General features: G+C 40.8%; 1 protein-coding gene across 8 annotated transcripts in view; it reads right to left on the bottom strand.

The window, feature by feature from the left end:
- The window catches only part of nlk2 (nemo-like kinase, type 2), a 47,523-nt gene extending 30,878 nt beyond the window's left edge, over positions 1 to 16,645 (bottom strand). For 5 of the 8 annotated variants that reach the window (XM_053873445.1, XM_053873444.1, XM_053873442.1 and 2 more), the window contains exons 1-5: positions 15,166 to 16,644; positions 8,337 to 8,466; positions 8,180 to 8,235; positions 7,280 to 7,386; positions 7,130 to 7,215 (exon numbers count right to left, since the gene is read on the bottom strand). In XM_053873445.1, the coding sequence (XP_053729420.1) occupies positions 7,130 to 7,215; positions 7,280 to 7,386; positions 8,180 to 8,235; positions 8,337 to 8,466; positions 15,166 to 15,620 (834 nt within the window). In that variant the 5' untranslated portion in view covers positions 15,621 to 16,644. Of the gene's footprint in view, positions 1 to 7,129; positions 7,216 to 7,279; positions 7,387 to 8,179; positions 8,236 to 8,336; positions 8,467 to 15,165 lie in introns of all 8 variants that reach the window. The other 3 variants (XM_053873440.1, XM_053873437.1, XM_053873438.1) reach the window with 2 other exon arrangements.
- Positions 16,646 to 21,242: the final 4,597 nt, after the last annotated feature.

Below are 21,242 nucleotides of genomic sequence, written 5' to 3' on the forward strand. Positions count from 1 at the left end.
TGTTACTTTAAAGGACCCATTGCTGCTGTGTGCAGCTGCCGTGTCGTATGAAGGTGGCGCATCGTTAAATTGTGTTGTGTTACAGCCCGAAAGCACATATTGAGGGGCGTGTAAGGAAGAGTGTGGTTTCATCATGCAGGCACTCAAACCAGGAAAAAGAGCACTCATCACCAGAGAACTTTGTTGGGTTGGTTTGTCGTATGAAATGATTAACTTTGACGTCGATGTACGTCTAAACTTGGGCATCCATTGATGAGTTTAAGTGACATCGTGGTCAGTTAACTAAAGGTTGCCGGCTTACGTCCCATGTAAGCCATGTATGTAACTCTTTTAGATGTAATCCATTCTAGCGTGAGCCAGTTCGGAATAAATGGTCTGTCAGATATCATCCAGGGCAAAACCTAAAACTGTTATATAAAGCAAACTTACTGGTTTCAGAGTTGTCTCACAGGAGAGGCTGTGTTTCAGTCATTGTGCACTGCCTGCTCTGCAGGCTGGTCTTTTGGTTAACTGTTAAAATGCTGTAGAAAACCACATGAAATAAACTATGCAGTTACATGACGGCTGTGCAAGTGTTCAGGCAACTGCAGCATGTCATGTTGAGTGCCCGCCCCAACTGAATTAAAATGACTCTGCACCGATCAACGACAGATACACAAGTTTTAGTCACAACACAGTGAAACACTGAACTTCTTATTTTCCTTTCGGCTTCTCCCTTGAGGGGTCGTCACAGCGGATCAGGGGCTCAGAGCTGAGCCTTGGTGCAGCCAAACAGTCTACTGCCACCTCTCCTAAACACTTCCACACCTCCACAGGTATATCGTCAGGACACACTGCCTTTCCACTCTTCATCCTCTTCAATGTCCATCTCACTTCAGCCTTACTAACGTCCTGATCTACGATGGTCACTCATTCTACACTTTCTTTTCTCTCATTTTCCTCATTCATCAGCTCATCAATGTACTCTTTCCATCTCAGCAACACACTTCTGTTATCAGTCAAAACATTCCCCGCTCTATCCGTGATCACCCTAACCTGGTGCACGTCGTTCCCATCTCTATCTCTCTGCCTTATAATCCTAAGTCTTTTCATGCTCAATGACCTCTATAAGTATGTAGGTCAAATGTGAATCCCCGACAGAAGGAGTGACCTTTGAACCTCGATTAATGTCCACTTTTGAATGCCCACAGTTAGTCAATACTTGGGTTTTTGGACATGAGACCAAGTGACCAAGGATGCTCTGAGAGTCCACTGTGCTGTGGGCTTCACTTTCAACACAGGTCTGCTCTTTCATGTATAATAATAATAATAAAAATGCATATACATAATACTTTAAATATTCTCTCATGAATCTTTCCCATGTGTCCTGAAAGCTCCAGAGTTCGACTCATATTGTTAATGTTTGTTTACCTTTCAATGAAGAGAATTTGAGGTAGTATGTAAAAACTACTCCCAAGCTAGACCCTTCATAACTGGCATCAGCATGGCCGCCATGTTTGTAGTCCTTCAAACACTTTTTCCTTAACATAGACCCTTTTTTTGTTTGCAGGCTGCTGTGAAACACAACGCATGTGGTTTATACAGTCGGGCATGCCTTGTTGATGGTAGAGCGGTGTTTTTATGGACGTCCTTGAAGGTGAAGACTACTTTGTAGTCCACACCCATACCTGACAGACAGTGGAGGGGCAGTGACAAGAAGTAACGTGGCAGTGGAAGTGGCTTGGACGACAGTGATGCTGGTGTCCAGGTCCAGATCAGCTGGCAGACTGGCTTCAGCGGCAGACAAAACACACTTATACCAGGGTAGAATCCCGACGGCTGCAGTGTGATGGACAGCTGGAGGTCGTGGATATTAGGTCGGCTCGTTGCAGACGCGTACATGAAGACCCCGAAACAGGATTCAGTCTTGAAACAGTGGTGTGATGCAACGTGTTGACAAACACTTGAGGAAACTGACCAATTTTACACTCAATAACACATCCAGAGAAGCTTGAAGTGTTTTATTCAGACTGAAACCAAAATACATGAGCACACTATTGATGTACAAAACTGAAAGACGTGCAGTAATTACTAGTAACAACAACTTGGTCTGTTTTCATGAAATTTAATCAAAAACGAATGAATGTTCATCTCCATCTCGTCTAACACATTGTAAATGCCCTACAGGACAAATTGTAAGACCACAACATAACATGGTTTCATTCTTGTTACTACTTATTATTACTTACTACTTATTACTTACAATTCAGCCAGTATTTCTTAAAACTTACGTTTCTCAAAGGTTGAAAAGGAGCAGGGACAAGTTCTCATTTCTGCCCCTCAATACCATTTTTCCTGAATTTCCTGAAATTCATGATTTTATCAGAAAAGACCATAGAAGAAAATCCCTTCTTTACACTCTGGGATGACAAACAGCAGATCTCTCCAGAAGCCACATGTGATATCACCTCAGAGGTTTTCTTGGACCGAAGATCTGTTTCACCAATTACTGCATCCACCTGTGAAATAAAGAGGAAAAAAATCGTAAGGAGTGAATATTTAAAAATGATGAACTGCTGCTATTTTTCATCACAGATCACCGCATCAACCGTCCTCACCTGGTCCAACCTGCCTGCACTTTCCTCTTCACCCCTTTGAATCTGTCCATCACTCACTATGACTGGTCTCTAAAACCTGAATTTTTCACTTCTTCTTCTCCCTCATTATCTCTCGTGTACACACGTTTATTGTTCTGCATCTACTGAGCTTCATTCCTCTCCTTTGCAGTTCGTACTTCCACAGCTTCTCCTCTCACCATGTCATTCCCGGTGTGATCTTCAGATCCACTTGCTTCTTCTCTTAGGAACTCTGGGAAGCTTCCTCTTGAACTACAAAGACCAGTGTAACTCCTGACGTTCTGCGTACCTTGCCATAAACATCCACAGTGTAAACACCACAGGCCAATGTTCTAGACATGTCCTGAGGTAGTCAGGACCTGTCTACCTGGAAGACCTGTCCCTCTCCACACAAAGTTTGCATCAGTTATAGAAAGGTGCTTCAGCTAGACCAGTGATTCTTAACCATAGGGCCGGGGCCCATGGTTGGGCCGCGAGTGCCTCCTAGAGGGCCGCGAAAAGTTTTGTTTGTTTTACACCTTTGGGCCACGAAGGCCACAAGATGCTCAGTTATAATACATTAGCCACATATTGTGTCAGTAGTGTGTCACTGTATTGACCTGGCAGCTGCAAATCTGTGATAGTTAACAACTTTGGAGAAGTTCGTAAAAAAAAGATAACGAAAGTGATGCCAACCCCTCCAACAGTAAAAACTGTTAATGTAAGCACCTGTTGAAGCAGTTTTGAAAATTAATTACAATATTCGATCGCAATACTTTCATTTTTTATTATTATTATTATTTTATTCAGAATTTAATTCAGTTTTTCCAATTTTCTCAACAGTTTGCATCATGGGTATTTTTTTCGTTTGTTCTTAACCTGGTTCTGGTGCTGGTTGGACTTTTCTATGACAAATATTTTTGCAATGATCACATGGTTTCATGTCATTTCACATGGTTTTGGTATATGTGGAAGTAGATTAAATATGGTTAATGATCGCGAATGAAATTAACAGTAATGAATCAGTTCTATTATTTGAATGGGCCCTGGGCCCATTTGTTCTGGGAAAAGTGGGCGCAGAGAACAAAAAGGTTAAGAACCCCTGAACTTGACCATGTACAGTATAAATAAACACACATTTGCACATACGCATTAGACTTTCTATCTTAATGAGGAATGTCAAGGACATAACGCTTTCCCCAGCTTCCAACTCTTTACTTAAACATCCAAAACAAATGGTTCACCTTAATCTTAATCTAAAATTGTATTATAATAACCTTGTTCTTTTACAGTTATTTACCTTCAAAATGAGGGTTGAAGAAGTGAGGACCAACCTAAAAAGCGTACAACCTAAAGCTCAAAAAAGTCATGACGCTTCACTGGCACTGGACAAAACTGAAACAGTTACACGACACAAATACAGAGTTGGACAACCGTACTGGAGCACTAAAATCAATTATATTAACATCGGAGCTGCACAACTTACCTGTTCAGAAGTAGGTCCCCTGGTTTGTCTGTCCCTGGGGTCCTTGATGACGGAGCAGCACTTCAGTAGCCGATGACAATGCCTATTTAAAAATGAGTTGACCGTGCGACACGCACATGCATGCACAGCAAATGAGTTTCAGCTGACTGGATAATGTTCAATATTTATTATCCTTCACCTTCTTCTGCCGCTTATCCGGGGTTGGAACGCGGAGGCAGCATTCGGAGCAAGGAAGCCCAAACTTCCCAATCCGCACAAACCTCCTCCAGCTCATCCCGGGGGATCCCGAGGCGTTCCCAGGCCAGACCGGAGACATAATCTCTCCAGCGAGTCCTGGGTCTTCCCCGGGGTCTCCTCCCGGTAGGACATGCCCAGAATACCTCCCCAGGGAGGCGTCCAGGGGGCATCGGGATCAGATGCCCGAGCCACCTCAGCTGGTTCCTCTCGATGTGGAGGAGCGGCGGTTCCACCCCGAGCTCCTCCGGGATGACCGAACTCCTCACCCTATCTCTAAGGGTGCGCCCAGCCACCCTGCGGAGGAAACTCATCTCAGTCACTTGTATTCGCGATCTCATCCTTTCGGTCATTACCCAAAGCTTGTGACCATAGGTGAGGGTGGGAATGTAGATCGATCGGTAAATCAAGAGCTTTGTCTTGTGACTCAGCAACCACTTCACCACGACGGTCCGATACAGCAACCGCATCACTGCTGCCGCTGCACCAACCCGTCTATCAATCTCACGCTCCCCTTTTCCCTCACTCGAGAACAAGATCCCGAGATACTTAAACTCCACCACTTGGGGCAAGAACTCTCCACCGACCCGGAGAGAGCAAACCACCTTATTCCGGTCGAGAACCATAGCCTCAGGAGGTGTGATCCTCATCCCGGCCACTTCACACTCTGCTGCAAACCGCCCCAGTGCATGCTGAAGGTCCCGGTCCGATGAGGCCAGCAGAACAACATCGTCCGCAAATAGCAGAGATGAAATTCTGTGGTTCCCGAACCGGATCCCCTCCGACCCCTGGCTGCGCCTCGAAATTCTGTCCATAAAAGTAATGAACAGAACGGGTGACAAAGGGCAGGCCTGGCGGAGGCCACAAAGCACATGTGGACTGGTTGGGCGAACTCCCATGAACCCTCGAGCACCCGATGGAGGGTATAGAGCTGATCCAGTGTTCCACGACCGTGCCGAAAACCACACTGTTCCTCTTGAATCCGAAGTTCGACTATTGGCCGAAGTCTCCTCTCTAGTACCCTGGAATAGACCTTTCCAGGGAGGCTGAGGAGTGTGATGCCCCTGTAGTTGGAACACACCCTCCGGTCCCCCTTCTTAAACAGGGGGATCACCACCCCGGTCTGCCAATCCATAGGCACTGTCCCCGACTGCCAGGCGATGTTGTATTTATTATTATTATTATTATTATTATCTATTATTTTGCATTTATATCAAAACTGAAAATACAGAAGTTGCTCTAGTCACTGGATCTGTTGGCATGTGGCTATCAAGTCATTTTTTCCCTGCCGTTATTTCCATGAAGATTTCTCGTCACGAGACGATTGACTGTGAGATGACAGACAAGTGGGTTCACCCTGCTTGTTCCGCTGTGGTACATGTAGAAACGGGCCTAGAGATGCATCTGATACAATGCAGAGTAAGCCCTGTCAGCGCACAAATATGGGGACACAAGGGCTGCAACTTACGATTATTTTCGTTGTCGACTAATCTATTCATTATTTTTTCGATCAGTCAGCTAATCGCGATTAGTTTGTTTGGACCATTTTGAATTTCTGTTTAACCTAAAGTTGCTTAAATCATCTCACTGTCGTACTCAGACACAAGACATTATTAAATAAATATATATAAATAAATGACACAATCCAGAAACATGTACTAACCCTGTGACGTATGAAGCATAAAACAGTTGATTGAGAGCTCCAGTTCTTTAAAACTGTGGCCTTTATTGGTCTAGTAGCACAGATGTGATGTGTGTGACGTCATTAAAAACACATCAATCTCCTCTTACAAGTTAGCTCCGCGCTAACCCACATGCTAGCTGTTAGCTTGAGGGTGTGCAGCGTCACAGACCTAACACGGAACACTCTCATCAGTCTACCATGGTGTTGAATGGGTTTGCTCATCCTTGAGACCTGTTATCCTCACAAACAAAACAAAACCACACTTTTGAACAATACGACCAGTAGCTGCTCAAACTCCTCCGTTACTGCGAATGTGAAATTTTCTTATTATTGCTTCTGAATAATAACCAGTTCTCAATGTCCATCCTGTGGCCTGTGTGTGTTTGCACCAGCCGCAACATCGACACACAGATTTTGACGTCGACTAATTTTTGTTGTCGGCGTAATCGATGATGTCAACCAATCGTTGCAGCCCTACAGGCCACCACTTCTCTCTCGCAGGCAGCAGCATGGAAGTATATCAGTGCCAGAAGATATTCCATGCACCAGCAGTTTGGGCACAGGATTTGTTTTTTGTCACAAGTCATCAAAACATCGATTTGAGTCACATTGACTCCAGTCCCACTTGCCCTTTCACAACATCTTCTGTCTCTACACAATTCCATGCAGACACACAACTAAACTGCACAGAGCTATAAGACCAGTGTCAACACATCAAACATCATCCACTTGAAGAAGACTAGTTTGTTGCTCTAAATCTGTGTCCACTGTCAATTGAAAATCAAAACAAATGTAAACAGACATTTTGGCGATCACTCTTTTAGAAATGGTGAGTGCATGTAATTAGGTTTACATAGAAAAAAAGCTGTATATATGTCAGATGTAGTTTTACAACAGCTTGCTATTACACTCTCTTATCAGTGTCGCAGCCCAAAACAAAAATACCTAAAATACATAATGCTGCTTGACTAATTAGTTAGTGTTCATTACATCGCTAGTCATTGCAGCCTTAAACAAACCTAACCTGAAGATACAGATCAAATGGACATAAATAATGTATTGTTTCTGCTATTAGATTAGAGTTTATGAATTGCTGCTTTTGTTGCAGTCAAGAGTTTCAGGGTCTCCTACCTTTAGCACACAGTTGCTGTTGACCAATAGGTTGCCAGGTTTGATGTCTCGATGTAAAATACCAGCCGAATGAAGGTATTTGAGTCCTGAAGTTGGAAGAATACAGTATTAAAATGTCCAAATACATTCAGAATAAAAAAAAATCCTTACCTCTGAGAATCTGATACAAAAAAACTTTGGCGTGATCTGAGCTCAGGGCCTGTGGTGACACGATGATTTTATGGAGGTCACTTTGCATCAGTTCAGTTACAACATAGCTGATTTAGTAGTTAAAACAAAATGTTCCATTGACTAGTGTGCAATTTACACCTAAACTTTATTTATGGGAGGAGGAGGAACAACACTAAATGAAAATTCATTAATTTAATTGTCATGAAAACAAATAAGTAGGGAAATGAGGCATGCAATCACAACAAGTCTGATCTTTTTAGGTATCTTTTTACGTCAATTACAATTACAATTACAAATTTCAACATCAGAGAATATTTGCCACAATATTGTCTTCATTGCTGTAAGTTGTAAATCAAGAGAATTACTGTGTGTTTTCAAGACCATGCTGAATATAGCTTAATATAAACAAAAATATATTGTACGTATTTTTTGTGTTAACAAAATCGTGATTTCTTTAAATGCAGGTGATGCAATTTTGCGACCATGGTGCTTCTTCACACATAGACTTCCATAATTCATGATGTTGCACAACCATTGTGTCATGCGGTTGATCTCATACCGGACCGTTTAGAACAATATACAAATTAAAACAACTCAGTCTGACACACACAGCTGCAGCAATCACGTGTTTGAAGACTGAAAGTAGTCAATTGTCAGTATGGTGTTGGAACAAAAACCTACACCCATCGCAACTCTATGAGGAACAGCTTGATTATCCCTGTTTTAAACATTCAGAATTGTTGATGGCATGAAAATAGGGGAGCTAATAGGAGACCTCGGGATTAAAACAAATCACGAATAGAAACCATACATCAAATCAACACACAACATTTTGTGTGTTGATTTGATGAACAGAAAAAAAGCATTGCTGAAGGATACATTTCTTCAAAGTAGTCGATATGCGGAGGTTGCAATATGTCCAGAGCAGAAAGAACCTGTGAAGCAACAGTAGTTGTTAGTTGTAAAGAAAACAGATGAACTAATACCAAAACACATAAATGAGAACTCAAAAAGTAGAAAAATGAAAATTACTTACATTTTCATGTTTAAAGAAGCTGAGCATCTTCAACTCTCTAAATACCCTCTTGCAAGAAACAAGGTTTTGGAAGACATTAGGCATTTTTTTGAGAGCTACTCGCTTTCCATCCCTGGGGTCTGTCACTGACCTGGAAGAAGAGGCAGACCTTACCAGCTTCAGAATTATATACTGTATATATATTCAGGATGTCCAATCTTGACATTTTGCCGATACTGTTATCGGCAATAATACTTGAATTCCGATATCAATGTATGCAAATGATTCCAGGCCACAACATATCGGCTGTCATGAAATGTACACATTAATTATTACTACCAGGCTTTTAGCGAGGAGGGCAGTGGCATAACATGAACAATTGGACGCCCAGTTTTGCTCAGCAGGGTGTCCAAAATGTCAGATTATTAGTGCCTGTGTAATGCTGTACTCATAGTGTCATCACACTGGTTTCCTTGAAAAGGGTGTTTCCGCCCAGTAATTTCGCTCAATATGACAAAATGATATAAATTCACAGATTGTCAACCCTTTTGCAGCCAAAGCTTGGTCATCACGGTCACCATGTAAGTTTACCGGTGTAACCTCACGGTTATCTGCATCTTGTGAGTTGAGTCTGCTGACGAGATGGAAATGAAGATAATATATATATTCCGGACTATAGAGCGCACCGAATATTAGATCCACCCACGAAAGAAGGAAAATAGATCCTTTTCGTAGATAACCCGCACCAGTCCGGTCCTGTATGTATGGGTGCATCATTTGATTCAGTAATATACCACATTCATTCAAATTGAAAAATGTGGCTTCTTGTGGTAAATATTGTTATACGATTAAACTGCGGTTAATTGAGATTAATTAATCACAAATTCTGTAATTAATTTGATTATTTTTTAATCACATCCCACCCCTAATATATATATATATATATATATATATATATATATATATATATATATATATATATATATATATATATATATATATATATATATATATATATACATACATACACTGTTTGAATGAATGAATGTTGAGAAAAATGTGTGAAAGCTCATATAAGTATATGCTTGTCTTGCATAAATACATGAAAGAGGAAGATCAAAACCGTAGACACTTGTAGTAAGGGAAAGAATTGTTATAAAAATATGTATTTTCTTTTAATTAATCAGGATCAGCCAAGTGAAACAACTGACCAGGAAACGCTGCATCTGAAAGTGTTGTGGCAATAGCTACAGCAGAGTTTATCTCTGTTAACGATTATTTGAGTCAAGTGATAATTTGTTGTTTATTAATTTATCAATTATTATTTTGTAAGATAGAAACAGTTTCATTTTTACAAATAAAGTTGTTAAGTCAGTCGTTGTCATTTGATGTCGAGAGGGGAATGGATTGGGGCATGGTTATGTGCTGGAGGCGGACTTTGGACGCCCAGTTTCAAAATCCTAGCTAAAAGCCTGTATTAAATCTTAAAAACACTACATGAACCAACATTACACAAAAGCATGGGACAGGGATGACAAGAATGCCCAAACCTTTTCAGCTTGCTAGGTACTTACAAATGATGTCACAATGACATACCAACCATAAAAATGCAAATATTTTAAATTGAATATTTTGTGTTGCTACTCTTTGTGTTTCTTTCACTCTCCCTGCTGGTTCAGAAGAACACGCTACAATTCAGAAGCAGATACACAATACGCACAGCAAGTTCAAACTGCAGAAAAACGCAACAAAAATATCAGACGAATAAAATTTAATCAGAATAAGTTCATTTTGTATGATAATGAAACAAAAGGGGAATAGGCTTTACATTTTTTCACATTGCTGTTTCAAAACAGGGGGTTGCATGAATGCAGTAGCATGAGTGCATGAATCCATATTACATAATGTAAATCTGTTCACTGGTCTTCTAAGTCTTAAAAATGGGGAGGATCGGACATCCAGTTTGGCAAGTGAGAATACAGGGTTTCTGGGGGCATCAGCAAATCCAATTTAATGCCCCTTTACATGCCACTTTAAACTATACTCATGCCCATGTCCAACTGCAGATACTTTCACATTAGGGATGGGCAACGTGGACAAAAAAATATATCATGATGAATGATGACATTTAGGCATTATTGATAGTTATCACGACAAACACATTTTCATTCTATGATAATTATCATGAGAAAACCATTTTCATTGTATTCCATGTGTCAGACACTACAGACTCTGTTGAAACCTTTTGTTTGAATGATGTCATGACATCATTTGTTTATGTTTAAATACAATAGTTAAAAGTGACAAGAAATTCAATGCTTCACATCTGTCGTAGAACCCGGTCGTATCCTACAAACTGCTCCTCCAGCTTTATTTAGGGGTTAAATTGAGCCGTCTGTCTGCTGTCCCCAATGTATCTCATGTCTCTTAACTGTTTACATTCACTACAGACACATTTCTTAGATTGAAGTATTATAATGTGAATTATTGTCGTTGTAATTACAATAAAAACTATGGCTAACGCAGCAGGAGACCCCTGCAGGTGTGTATGTGAACCAAGTCAGATGGCCAACTTAGAAAACCTATCAGGACCACTCCACTCCTCATAAAACAAACACATATCCAGAGACTTGTCCAATGTCAGTATCAAAAGTTTAAAACTGCGATCGTGAACCAATGTCCACCAAACTCTCCACAACTGCTTCAATTGGCATTCATGTAATTACGTCTCGAACACACCCCCATGGCGTGTGACCAAATAAAGAGCTGTTCGAGACAACAATTCATAACATGTAGTGACCCAACTTCATCGTATAAGTCGTTCCGCGCAAAAACGGTTGAAGACATTGCCAATATCTCATACATATTTCTATACATTTCTATTTGACTTTTTCCCCAAATCTCTCCTGGCACATTCAGAAGAAATTCACCATGTGAAGAACTCGATCAATCAATCATGAACCAGTTTTGTGTGTGTGTGTGTGTGCGTGCGTGTGTGTGTGTCCGTGCGTGTGTGAGGGTCATTTTATGTTTATTAGTAGAGAGCAGTGTTGGGCAAGTTACTTTAAATTAGTAACTTAGTTACAGCTACTAGTTACCTCATTCAAAAGCACTTTGTTTCTTCAAGTTACTCATTACTTTCAAAGTAACTAGTTACTATCAAAAATAACTTTTTTAAACTGTATTTTAGGGATGGGCGATATGGACAAAAAAGTTATAACGATAAATGTAGTAATTTACCACGATAAATCCATTTTAATTCTATTCCATGCGTTGTACACAGTCTCTCTTGAAACTCTTTCATGATGAAAATTATTGAATTTAATTATCTCAATACATGATCATTTACTTATATTCTATTCTCAAAATCATAATACAAACTGTCAGTCCTTTCTCTTGTGTGATGAAAATCATTTTCACAATTCTCTCTCCTACAGTGGTTGTTCTTCTTTGCCTTATTGAATATTTCACAAATAATTTGAACGTTTTAGAATTTGTTGATGGTCCCTAACTGATGCCAGGTCGTGCCGTGTTCGCGATCAGCAGGCTTTTAGCTAGGAGGGCGTCTAGGTGTCTGCTAAACATGAAAAAATGGACGCACGATTCTCGACCGTAGCTTGGCCGTCAGATACCACCATATCCCATGGTAATCTGGCGGCCAAGCAACGGTCAAGATTTGGGGGTCAATTTTTTCATGTTTGGCAGACGCCCAGACATCCTCCTTGCAAAAAGCCTGGCGCCGCACTCTCCAGCTCCACTGCGTTTGACAGTTGACACCGCCGTTTGACAGCTGTGGAGAGTGTGCTGAACTTTGGTTCACAATCCTAGTTTTAACTTATTTTTAATAAAGGGAACATTTGATAAGGACATTGGTCGACTCTGAGTCTCTGGATCGGTGTTCATTTTATTAGATGGTTCATATCAACACATGCAGGTTGCCCACAGCGTTGGCGCCTCGGGGAAACACCGTGGTGAAAATAGTTGCATATTGGACGGACCTCCGCTTCGGTATTGGCGGCGGCGTCCTCTTCCGCGTCCCCGATTAGGGCTCACTGGCTGTCGCGGTCCACGAGTGTAAGTCCAATGCAGCGAGTGTGTCACGTGTTTATCAAATTTATCGTGAGATGCAGAATTGTCATTGTGGAGATTGTGTTTGGCGATATATCGGGTAAGATAAAAATCACCCATCCCTACTGTATATTATAGCTGACCTCAAACATAATCATCTTAGAACAGTCACGACCATCTGGCTGGAGCGGGAACAGGCAACATTGGGACGGAATCTGGCCCATTATCGTTACTTATGCCTGCTGAACTACATAGTCAGGTAATAAAGGCTATCTATAAGCCATAACTCACTTCAAGTGCAATCCTATTACAAAGTCGCCACTTAGTGACCTAAAGGCACAATGGCAATTTGAGTGGAAGTGAACGAATGACAATATAGAAACTTTTGATGGGTATATTTATTGTAATCATTTAGATCAGACACTATACTTTTAGTGGTGCAAAAAATCCACTCTTTTACAGAACACTTAGTAGTAGCAGGAAAAAACAATAGTGCAAAACCGATGCTGATTATCATTTCAACAGCAACACAATTAAGCTTTTTTAAGTTGGCTCGATATTGACCGTTTAATTAAATCATTAACGTCAACATTTTAGAACACATATCTTAGCTCTCACAGATACATGCTCTATCAATTACAGTCGGATTTTAAGCGTAAACGTCCGTTGTGTTGTCTGGATGAATTACACAGATCTCTGTGCAGACAGGTAATAAGAAGGCCCTCAAGGGACTGTCCTCTAATGACAGACATGAAAATCAGTGTCTTTAAAACATATGAAGAACAATGTTAATGGTTAACATATACATGCAACCCCTTGGTGTTACTACAGCAAATAGTTTCTCAAATTTCTGTTCTCAATATTTTTCACAAATATTTTAATCAGATTTTTATTCATATTTTGTAATAGCTCCGCAATTACAAGGCTGATGGGCAAAATATTCATGTCACTTATAAAGTAGCTTCCCATGGTGTTACTACAGCAAATAGTTTCTCAAATTTTAGTTCTCAATATTTTTCATAAATATTTCCATCCATATTTTGGAATAGCTCTGTAATTACAGGACTGACAGACACAATAGTCATGTCATTTATAAAGTACCTCCCAATAGTATTATAACAGCAAGTAGTTTCTCAAATTTCAGTTCTCAATATTTGTCACAAATGTATTCATCAGACGTTTCTACATATTTTGTAATAGCTCTGTAATTACAGGTCTGTCAGACATCACATTTATGTCACTTATAAAGGACCTCTACATGGTGTTTCTCCAGCGAGTAGTTGCTCAAATTTCTGTCCTCAATATTTTTCACAAATGTATTCATTATATTTTATATTCAGTATCATCATAATAACAATTATGATGTTTCAGTGAAGCAGAAATCGTTAACTCATTTATGGAAATACATACTAATTCAGTCAGCTTATCACAGTTTCTGATATGAGGCCATTTCACCTAATTAAGAAAAAAATGATTTTTACAAAGATTTTTACAATAACATGAATATGTTGCCCATCAGCCCTGTATTTTCAGAGCTGTTACAAAATATGCATGGAAAATCTGATGAATACATCTGTGAAAAATATTGAGAACAGAAATTTCAGTACTACTCGCTGTAGTAACACCATGGGGAGGTCTTTAATGAATATGGTCATCACCAGTCATGTAATTACAGAGCTATTACAAAATATGAATGAAAATCAGATGAAAATATTTTTGAAAAATATTGGAAATAGAAATATGATAAACTACTTGCTGTAGTAACACCTTGGAGAGGTCCTTTATCAGTGACATGAATATGGTGTCTGTCAGTCCTGTAATTATAGAGCTATTACAAAATATAAATCAAAATCTGATTAAAATATTTGTGAAAAGTATTGAGAACAGAAAAGTGAGAAACTATTTACTGTAGTAACACCATGGGGGAGTGACAAGAATATGGTGGCTGTCAGTCCTGTAATTACAGAGCTATTACAGAATATAAATGAAAATATTTATGAAAAATATTGGGAATAGAAATTAGAGAAACTAATTGTTGAAACAATACCACGGTGAGGTCCTATAAACGTGACATGAATATGGTGTATGTCAGTGCTGTAATTACAGCGCTATTATAAAATATTTATGGAAAATATGATGAAAATATTTCTGAAAATTATTGACAACAGAAATATGACATACAAATTGCTGTAGTAACAGTATGAGGAGGTCCATTAAAGGCGACATGAATATGGTGACCATCAGCCTCGTAATTACAGAGTTATCACAGAATATGTATATATATAAAATATGATAAGCTTAATTATGAAAAATATTGAAACAGGAAATTACTTGCTGTATTAATACTATGGGGAGGTCCTTTTTAAGTGATATGAATATGGTGACCATCAGTAGTGTAGTTCATGAAATATGACATTATTTTACGTTTTCGATCCGTTTTGGACCATCACCGACTGCAGCCATTATTTTTTTCACATGTGCAGCGCTGCGTCACGTGACTAATGTGGGCTTCACGTCCAACATGGAATCTTTTAATGCATATTATGGACACTGCTTTTTGAACTTTTTAAAACAGTTATGAATGTGAAGTAATGAGCATGTTTAACTCACAGTAATGATAAACCCGTTGGTACGCGTTATGGCGAGAGACTGCATACTAAACAATGCAGAGTAACAGTGCAAATGTGTTTTCAATACAGCAGCCAATAATAAGTTGAAGAGGGTTTGAGCCTTTTTTTTTTTTGAAAGACTTTGCAAAACAGTGAACACAGGTGACACTTACCAGACCACTCCAAATGCTCCATAGCCGATAGGTCTGTCAGGCTCGATGTCCAGCTGTGGTTGGAGTTGCTGATTGTGCTGCTGTTGGTGGTGGTGGTCAACTTTGCCAGGAGCAGCAGCTTGGATCTGAGCAGGTGCTGTGGCTGCTGCTGGGCCTGGGGCTTGTCCAGGAGCAGGTGATGGGAAATAGGGCTCCTGCAGGTCTGAGTTTAGCATCACTGCTGCAGCAGCAGCTGTAGAATTATGCAGTTGCACAGTGTGCACACCAGCAGCAGACCCTGGGTGCTGCAAATGATGCTGGCCCACATGGTGATGGTGGTACTGCATATGAGGTGGTGGGAGATGCTGGAGCTGATGGTGGTGATAGGGATGATGGGCAGCTGGGGTCGATGAGCCACCACCGTATGCAGCCATCATTTTGGGACCATTTGTAGTCGATGGACCACAAAGAGCCATTCAAAGGGGTTCAGGTGCTTACAGTGAGCAATCGTGACTACAGCTCATCATCAACTACTTAAAGTCCACAAAATGAAAGTTCTGACTTAACTTTCTAAGCATTGGTTTAAATTCAGTGTGCCATAGATATCAGGCCATCAAGAATCTAGAATCTACCTGAGATCATTCACAAGCAATACAAGAAGGAAGAGATGTATGCAGGGCCCACCAGTGGCCACAAACCGAATCTGTAGTCAATTGAAAGTCCATTAAAAAGAAAAAAAAAAGAAAAAGAAAAAAAAGAAAACTCAGTCTATACAGTCCTGTATGTCGCCAATGCAAATAAAACTTGCCATTGAATATGCATGCTTGTCAGAGCTCTAATTTTGTCATGAAAGAGGAAATTGGAGTCGTCAGATTTGTGTCGGGACCTGAGAGTTGATTCTCCGGGAGGGAAAATGGCTTCGAGGTGATAATCTCTCGGCGTCACAGCGCGACTGACCAGATGGAGAAGCAGAATCCTCTTGGCCTTAGCAGGATAGCGGCCACAAGCAGGATGGCAGGCCCCTGCATACGCGCACTCTTCGTTCTCACATGACATCGGTCCACAGAAACGCACACACCTCCATCAAGTAGACACATACACGAAGCCTTGACGAGGAAGCAAATCCTTGCAGTCAAACCGACGGCGACTCTTCTCCCACATTGACAGCTTCAGAAAAAAATGAGCAGGTTTAAGAACATCGAAAACTCCTCAAAGTTCATATTGTAAAAAAAAATCGGATCCTGCTCCCCCTGCGCACATCCATTCACTGACAGCACGGAGTTGCTAATGAGAATCCACGTCTTCGAACCGGCTTCCAGCAGCAGCGACTCTGCAAACTGTTGTCAACGCAGGAAGGAGATGACACGACTGGGTGCACGCCTCCACCTCCGACACGCAACGGCTAATCCAACACTGCATGAACTGTTGGTCTCCGGGATACAGAGGTGGCCACTAAATCCAACATGGTGGCCAAAACATTCGTGATTCGGCGCTGCGCTTATCCAGATAACTTGTCCAACCAAAGAAAGCCTTGCCCTGACGTAAAACGATCAGTTTTGAATGACACTGTGAAAAGCCAATGGCCGAGGCGGACGCAGCACCATGCGCAGGACAGCCCGGGGCGCAATGCAACCTGGTAAGTGTCCACCGGCCGTGACGTAACCACGGACGCCAGTGTCAGAAGTGACGCCTGCAGACAGGAACCGAGGCGTCTGAGCTCGCCTTACCACTGCCCAGCTCCCAAGACGTGCAGAGAGAACGAGTGGAGCGGGTAACCTGATTGGCTCTGGTCTTTGTTGACAGCGTCATGTTGATGCCAGAAACGTTTGATTGATTTCTGTGATTGGACTTTATAACTAATTTTAACAATGATCACTTGTCATGTATGTATTGAGCAACCATGGTGTTTTCAGGTCATCATCATAAACAAATTAACAGATGTGTCCCTAATGCAACAAAAAATATATTTTTCATTGCATTGTGTGAGAATGTATTTCAGGAGTGTTCATATAATGGGAAATTGCTTCATGTTATATATTTATATTATTATGTAGTATACCTGCAAGTGACCCATAGTGGTACTACAATGGTACCTCGGTTCTCGACCACAATCCCTGCCAGACGGCTGTTCGAGAAGCGATTTGTTAGAAATCTGATTCAATTTTTCCCATTACAATGAATGGAAAAAGAAATTATGCGTTCCAAACCTTAAAATAGGCTTTTGTAGGAGTGAATGTAGCGTGTCTGCTGCAGGTGCGCTGTTCGTCTATGTGTGTGGCCGCTGCATGTGGGAGGGGTTGCAGAGTGAGTGACGTCTCTCCAGAAGTGAAGAGGTGCCAGTCATAAACCAAGTAACGCTCTGTCCGAGACTCGCCTCATCCCTGTCCGAGCTCCAGCCGACAACAAGACATCAAACCCTGGAGTGCGCTCCAACTTTATAGGTGTTGAGAGCGAGCACCTCCCCTGTGACACTCTACCATGGTCCAGTGCGGAGACAAGAAAGGTTTTACACCTCAATATGAAGAAAAAACAGTCAGTAAACATAGCTAACGGGACATGTCTGCATACAGAGGCTGCGTTATACACAATAAAAAAGCACGTCTTGGGTCAGCTGATCGGTCCGCGCTCTATGTTTTTTTTTTCCGGCTTTTTTCGGGGACGTTCGAGTTCTGGATTTTCATTCGAAATCCGAAGAAAAAAATCTCTAAATTTTTGTTTGCTACTCCGATTTGTTCGAAGTCCGAGACGTTCGAAAACCAAGGTACCACTGTATTTGAAAATATTGCAATTGTTGCTGTTTTCGTCGATTGAATAAATATCTACTAGGTAACAGCATTGAGTATAATGTTCAATATATTGAAATACCGGTACATCCCACATTACATGAGCTTGAAAACTGACAGCAAGTAAATATAAGATAATATCTGTAATATATTCAAATTTATATGTGATTATCTATTGAATAAATGCATAGATGCACTGTGTAATTTATGGTTATATGTATATTGAAATTTGTCCCATATTATGAGATTTTTTTAAGTGCATTTGTAACACTTTCCATTGTTTTGCACTAAATCTTAAATTCATGGTTGTCTAACATAGTCATTGGTAGGTACATTTAGGAGATTCAAATCACAAACGCATTTCGAAGGAAAAAAATCAACATGTATTTAAATCTTAATGCACGCACTCACACGCACACACAATATAAGTACACATACAAAATGGCAACAATGATAATAATGATAATAAAAGAAACAATCCACAAACAAAACACCATCACTCGTCTCTACAGGAGGGAAAAAAATGAAACAAAATTAAAAGCATTCTGGAAGCTGTTTCTTCCCTAGTTCCCTGGAATTCCAAAATACGGTCCATCGGTTCAGGAAAAGAAATAAGATGACTCAAATCTCACAGAACCACAGCACAACACACCAATTGTCTCTCAGAGCGGTTCCTATCCCTCTCCCTGGGACTCAACGTAGAGCATAAATGGAGGGTTTAGAGCAGCCACATGGTTCTGAGCATTGAGCAGGTTTCGGACAAGCAACCAGGGTCCCTCTGATTAAGGTTGGGTTTCCAATTTTGTGTTCACTGCTGTCTCTGTTGTGTTGTCAAATCATGAAACAAACGTCGATATGCTTGTTGTTTGTATATAAGTGTAGTATATATGTTTGCAGCGAAACAGATGAACTACGATGCTAAAACGGGATAGATATACTTTGTGTATGGTGAAAATTGTATTTCAATGAAATGACTACCAGTGAAAATGACTTGCTCACGTTCTAACACAGTTATGGATGTTTGTCTGCTGTTTGTCATATTGCACTGTCGAAGCGTACAGTGAACATATAACTGGCCAAACCGATTAGCCACGATGCTAATAGGGTCTATAAAGCATTCTTTGTGCTTACCGCGGGTCTTGGGTGTGTTATCTACATGTAAGTGTGTGTTTGTCTTTTTATTGTGTTTATCACGGTGTAATATAGATATATCCAGCAAAATGTTCCTGCTCCAACATTAGCCGCTGACGGCTAACATCTGTAGCTGTATCTGTAGCTGCTGCCATTGAGTCCTCTGATCTGCAGACCTACTCGGTGCTGCTGAGAGACCCGACCAGCGCCACATTTCATCATCCCTGGCGAGTGTCGAGTGTTCTGGAACTGATTGAAGAAGAATAGTTTCTAACTCTGACGTCTGTGTCCACAGTCAACTGGAAATAAACAGACATTTTGATGCTCACGCTCTGATCGCTATTTGTCTTCTTCTTATTGAAACACATGACAGTCATGATGTAATAAAGCCAGAGGAAAAGAGCAGCTCCTTCGCTGAAAACAACAGGCATGACATTTTTCTACATGCTTTCACGGAAGAATCACGTAAGAAACATCACAACAACTAATGTCCATTGCTCACTGAGCTCAAGTGTGCATTCAATGCATTCCAGCCAGACATGTGAGGGAGACAGATCCGAATGACGTTGCATCTTTCAGATTTATCTATCATAACTAAAAGATAGCGGGGTTGTTGTCTCTTGTCACCTAATCAGTAAATGTTCAAACTTTCCCTTTTGCTTCATTCTGAAATGTGCAGTCAAAATAAAGTTTCATTATCTGGGTCCGTCTGTCTTGCAGCTGCTTCCGCCTCTCACTGGATCCTCCTCACTGACTGGATGACTGCATGAGTTTGATCTCTGATGTCGAATGATAGATGCTTCTAGAGTTGCTAGAGAGACAGTGTTGTGTGTATTATTTTCTGTGATTACATTTATCACTGTTTCGTCACAGTCTTTCCTCATAAACAAACGTAGGATGGGGGGCGGAACCGGAGACCAAAATATTCCAGGACTACGCAGAGATGCTTTAAAAAAAAAAAAAAAAAAAGGACAAATTAACTAGGTTTCCACTCCACCCCTCTAAACTGCTTGGGTCTCTACATGCTCACTCAAGGGTCTGGGTAAAACATAGATGAATTCAGATTTACGGCCGAACACGGTCCAAACGCTGTCTCCTTCCAAGATTTACACAGATTTTACGGTTCTGTCAAACCTAGCTTTGTTCCTCAGCCCCATTTAGAACACTTTGAAGGTGCTGCAAAGCTCTCTTGCAGCCTCTTACGTAGTCCTTTAACAAACTCAGAATGAACATGGCGATCTCCCATGTTGGGGTAGGCCTCGAAAACAAGGTCAATAAGCAATCGTGGCTCTCTTCCAAACATAAGTTCATAAGGAGAGTAGCCAGTTCGAGTGCAATGATTAAATCGCTCCACGGGATTTCCACATAGGTGAGTGAGCAGAGCTCGCTGATGGTTTTAGACTAAAAGTCCCTACCTTGATCACATAACATATAACATATGATACATACGACTGGGAAATCCATAGTGGACAATAAAGCTGTCCTACAATGTTTTGGCAATTGTTTTAGCCTTTTGGTCCTTAGTTTTATGTCCTCAGTCTAGGGGAAGGTGGACACAACATGATTGTCTCCATTCTCCAAGCACTCCAGCAGCAAGAAGGGGAAACACAAATTTATTCAATGTTGACATAAAGCAACCATTTCTATACAACATGAAACAAAAGCAAAAGACATAGTCCGCAAATGAATAAATGTCCCCTCCCTCTCAAGTCACAAATAGCTCTCGGTGAAACTCTCAGTGAAACTTTAACGGATGCGAAGATGACTGTGTTACATTACAATTAGCAAACGAAAGGTACTTCACATACACTGAACTCTGGATATTTGTTTGAACTTAAATTGGGGGATTTGACACAAATAAAATGCAAAAACGAAAAAGAACAAAAAAAAAATACTAACACTAAGCAACAAACCAACACAAAAGAACAATCACAGGAGCACAGAACAACACCTGCTGCTGGCTTGGGAGTGGTTGGAGAGGAGCGAGAGTGAGCAGGCAGCAGCAACAGGTACTTACAGATATCATCTGGCCATGCCCACAACCACACACTGCAGGAAGCAAAACTACAGTCTGGTTTGTTAGCAAATTATATGACCCTGGGATCATAACGGTTGGTACTGCTACTGCAAATGTGTGTGTCTGTGTTGTCAGGTTCAATTGAAAAATAGTCAATACACAAAAGT

Source organism: Synchiropus splendidus, chromosome 8 (assembly GCF_027744825.2).
Source record: "Synchiropus splendidus isolate RoL2022-P1 chromosome 8, RoL_Sspl_1.0, whole genome shotgun sequence".
In the NCBI taxonomy this organism is placed as follows: Eukaryota; Metazoa; Chordata; class Actinopteri; order Syngnathiformes; family Callionymidae; genus Synchiropus; species Synchiropus splendidus.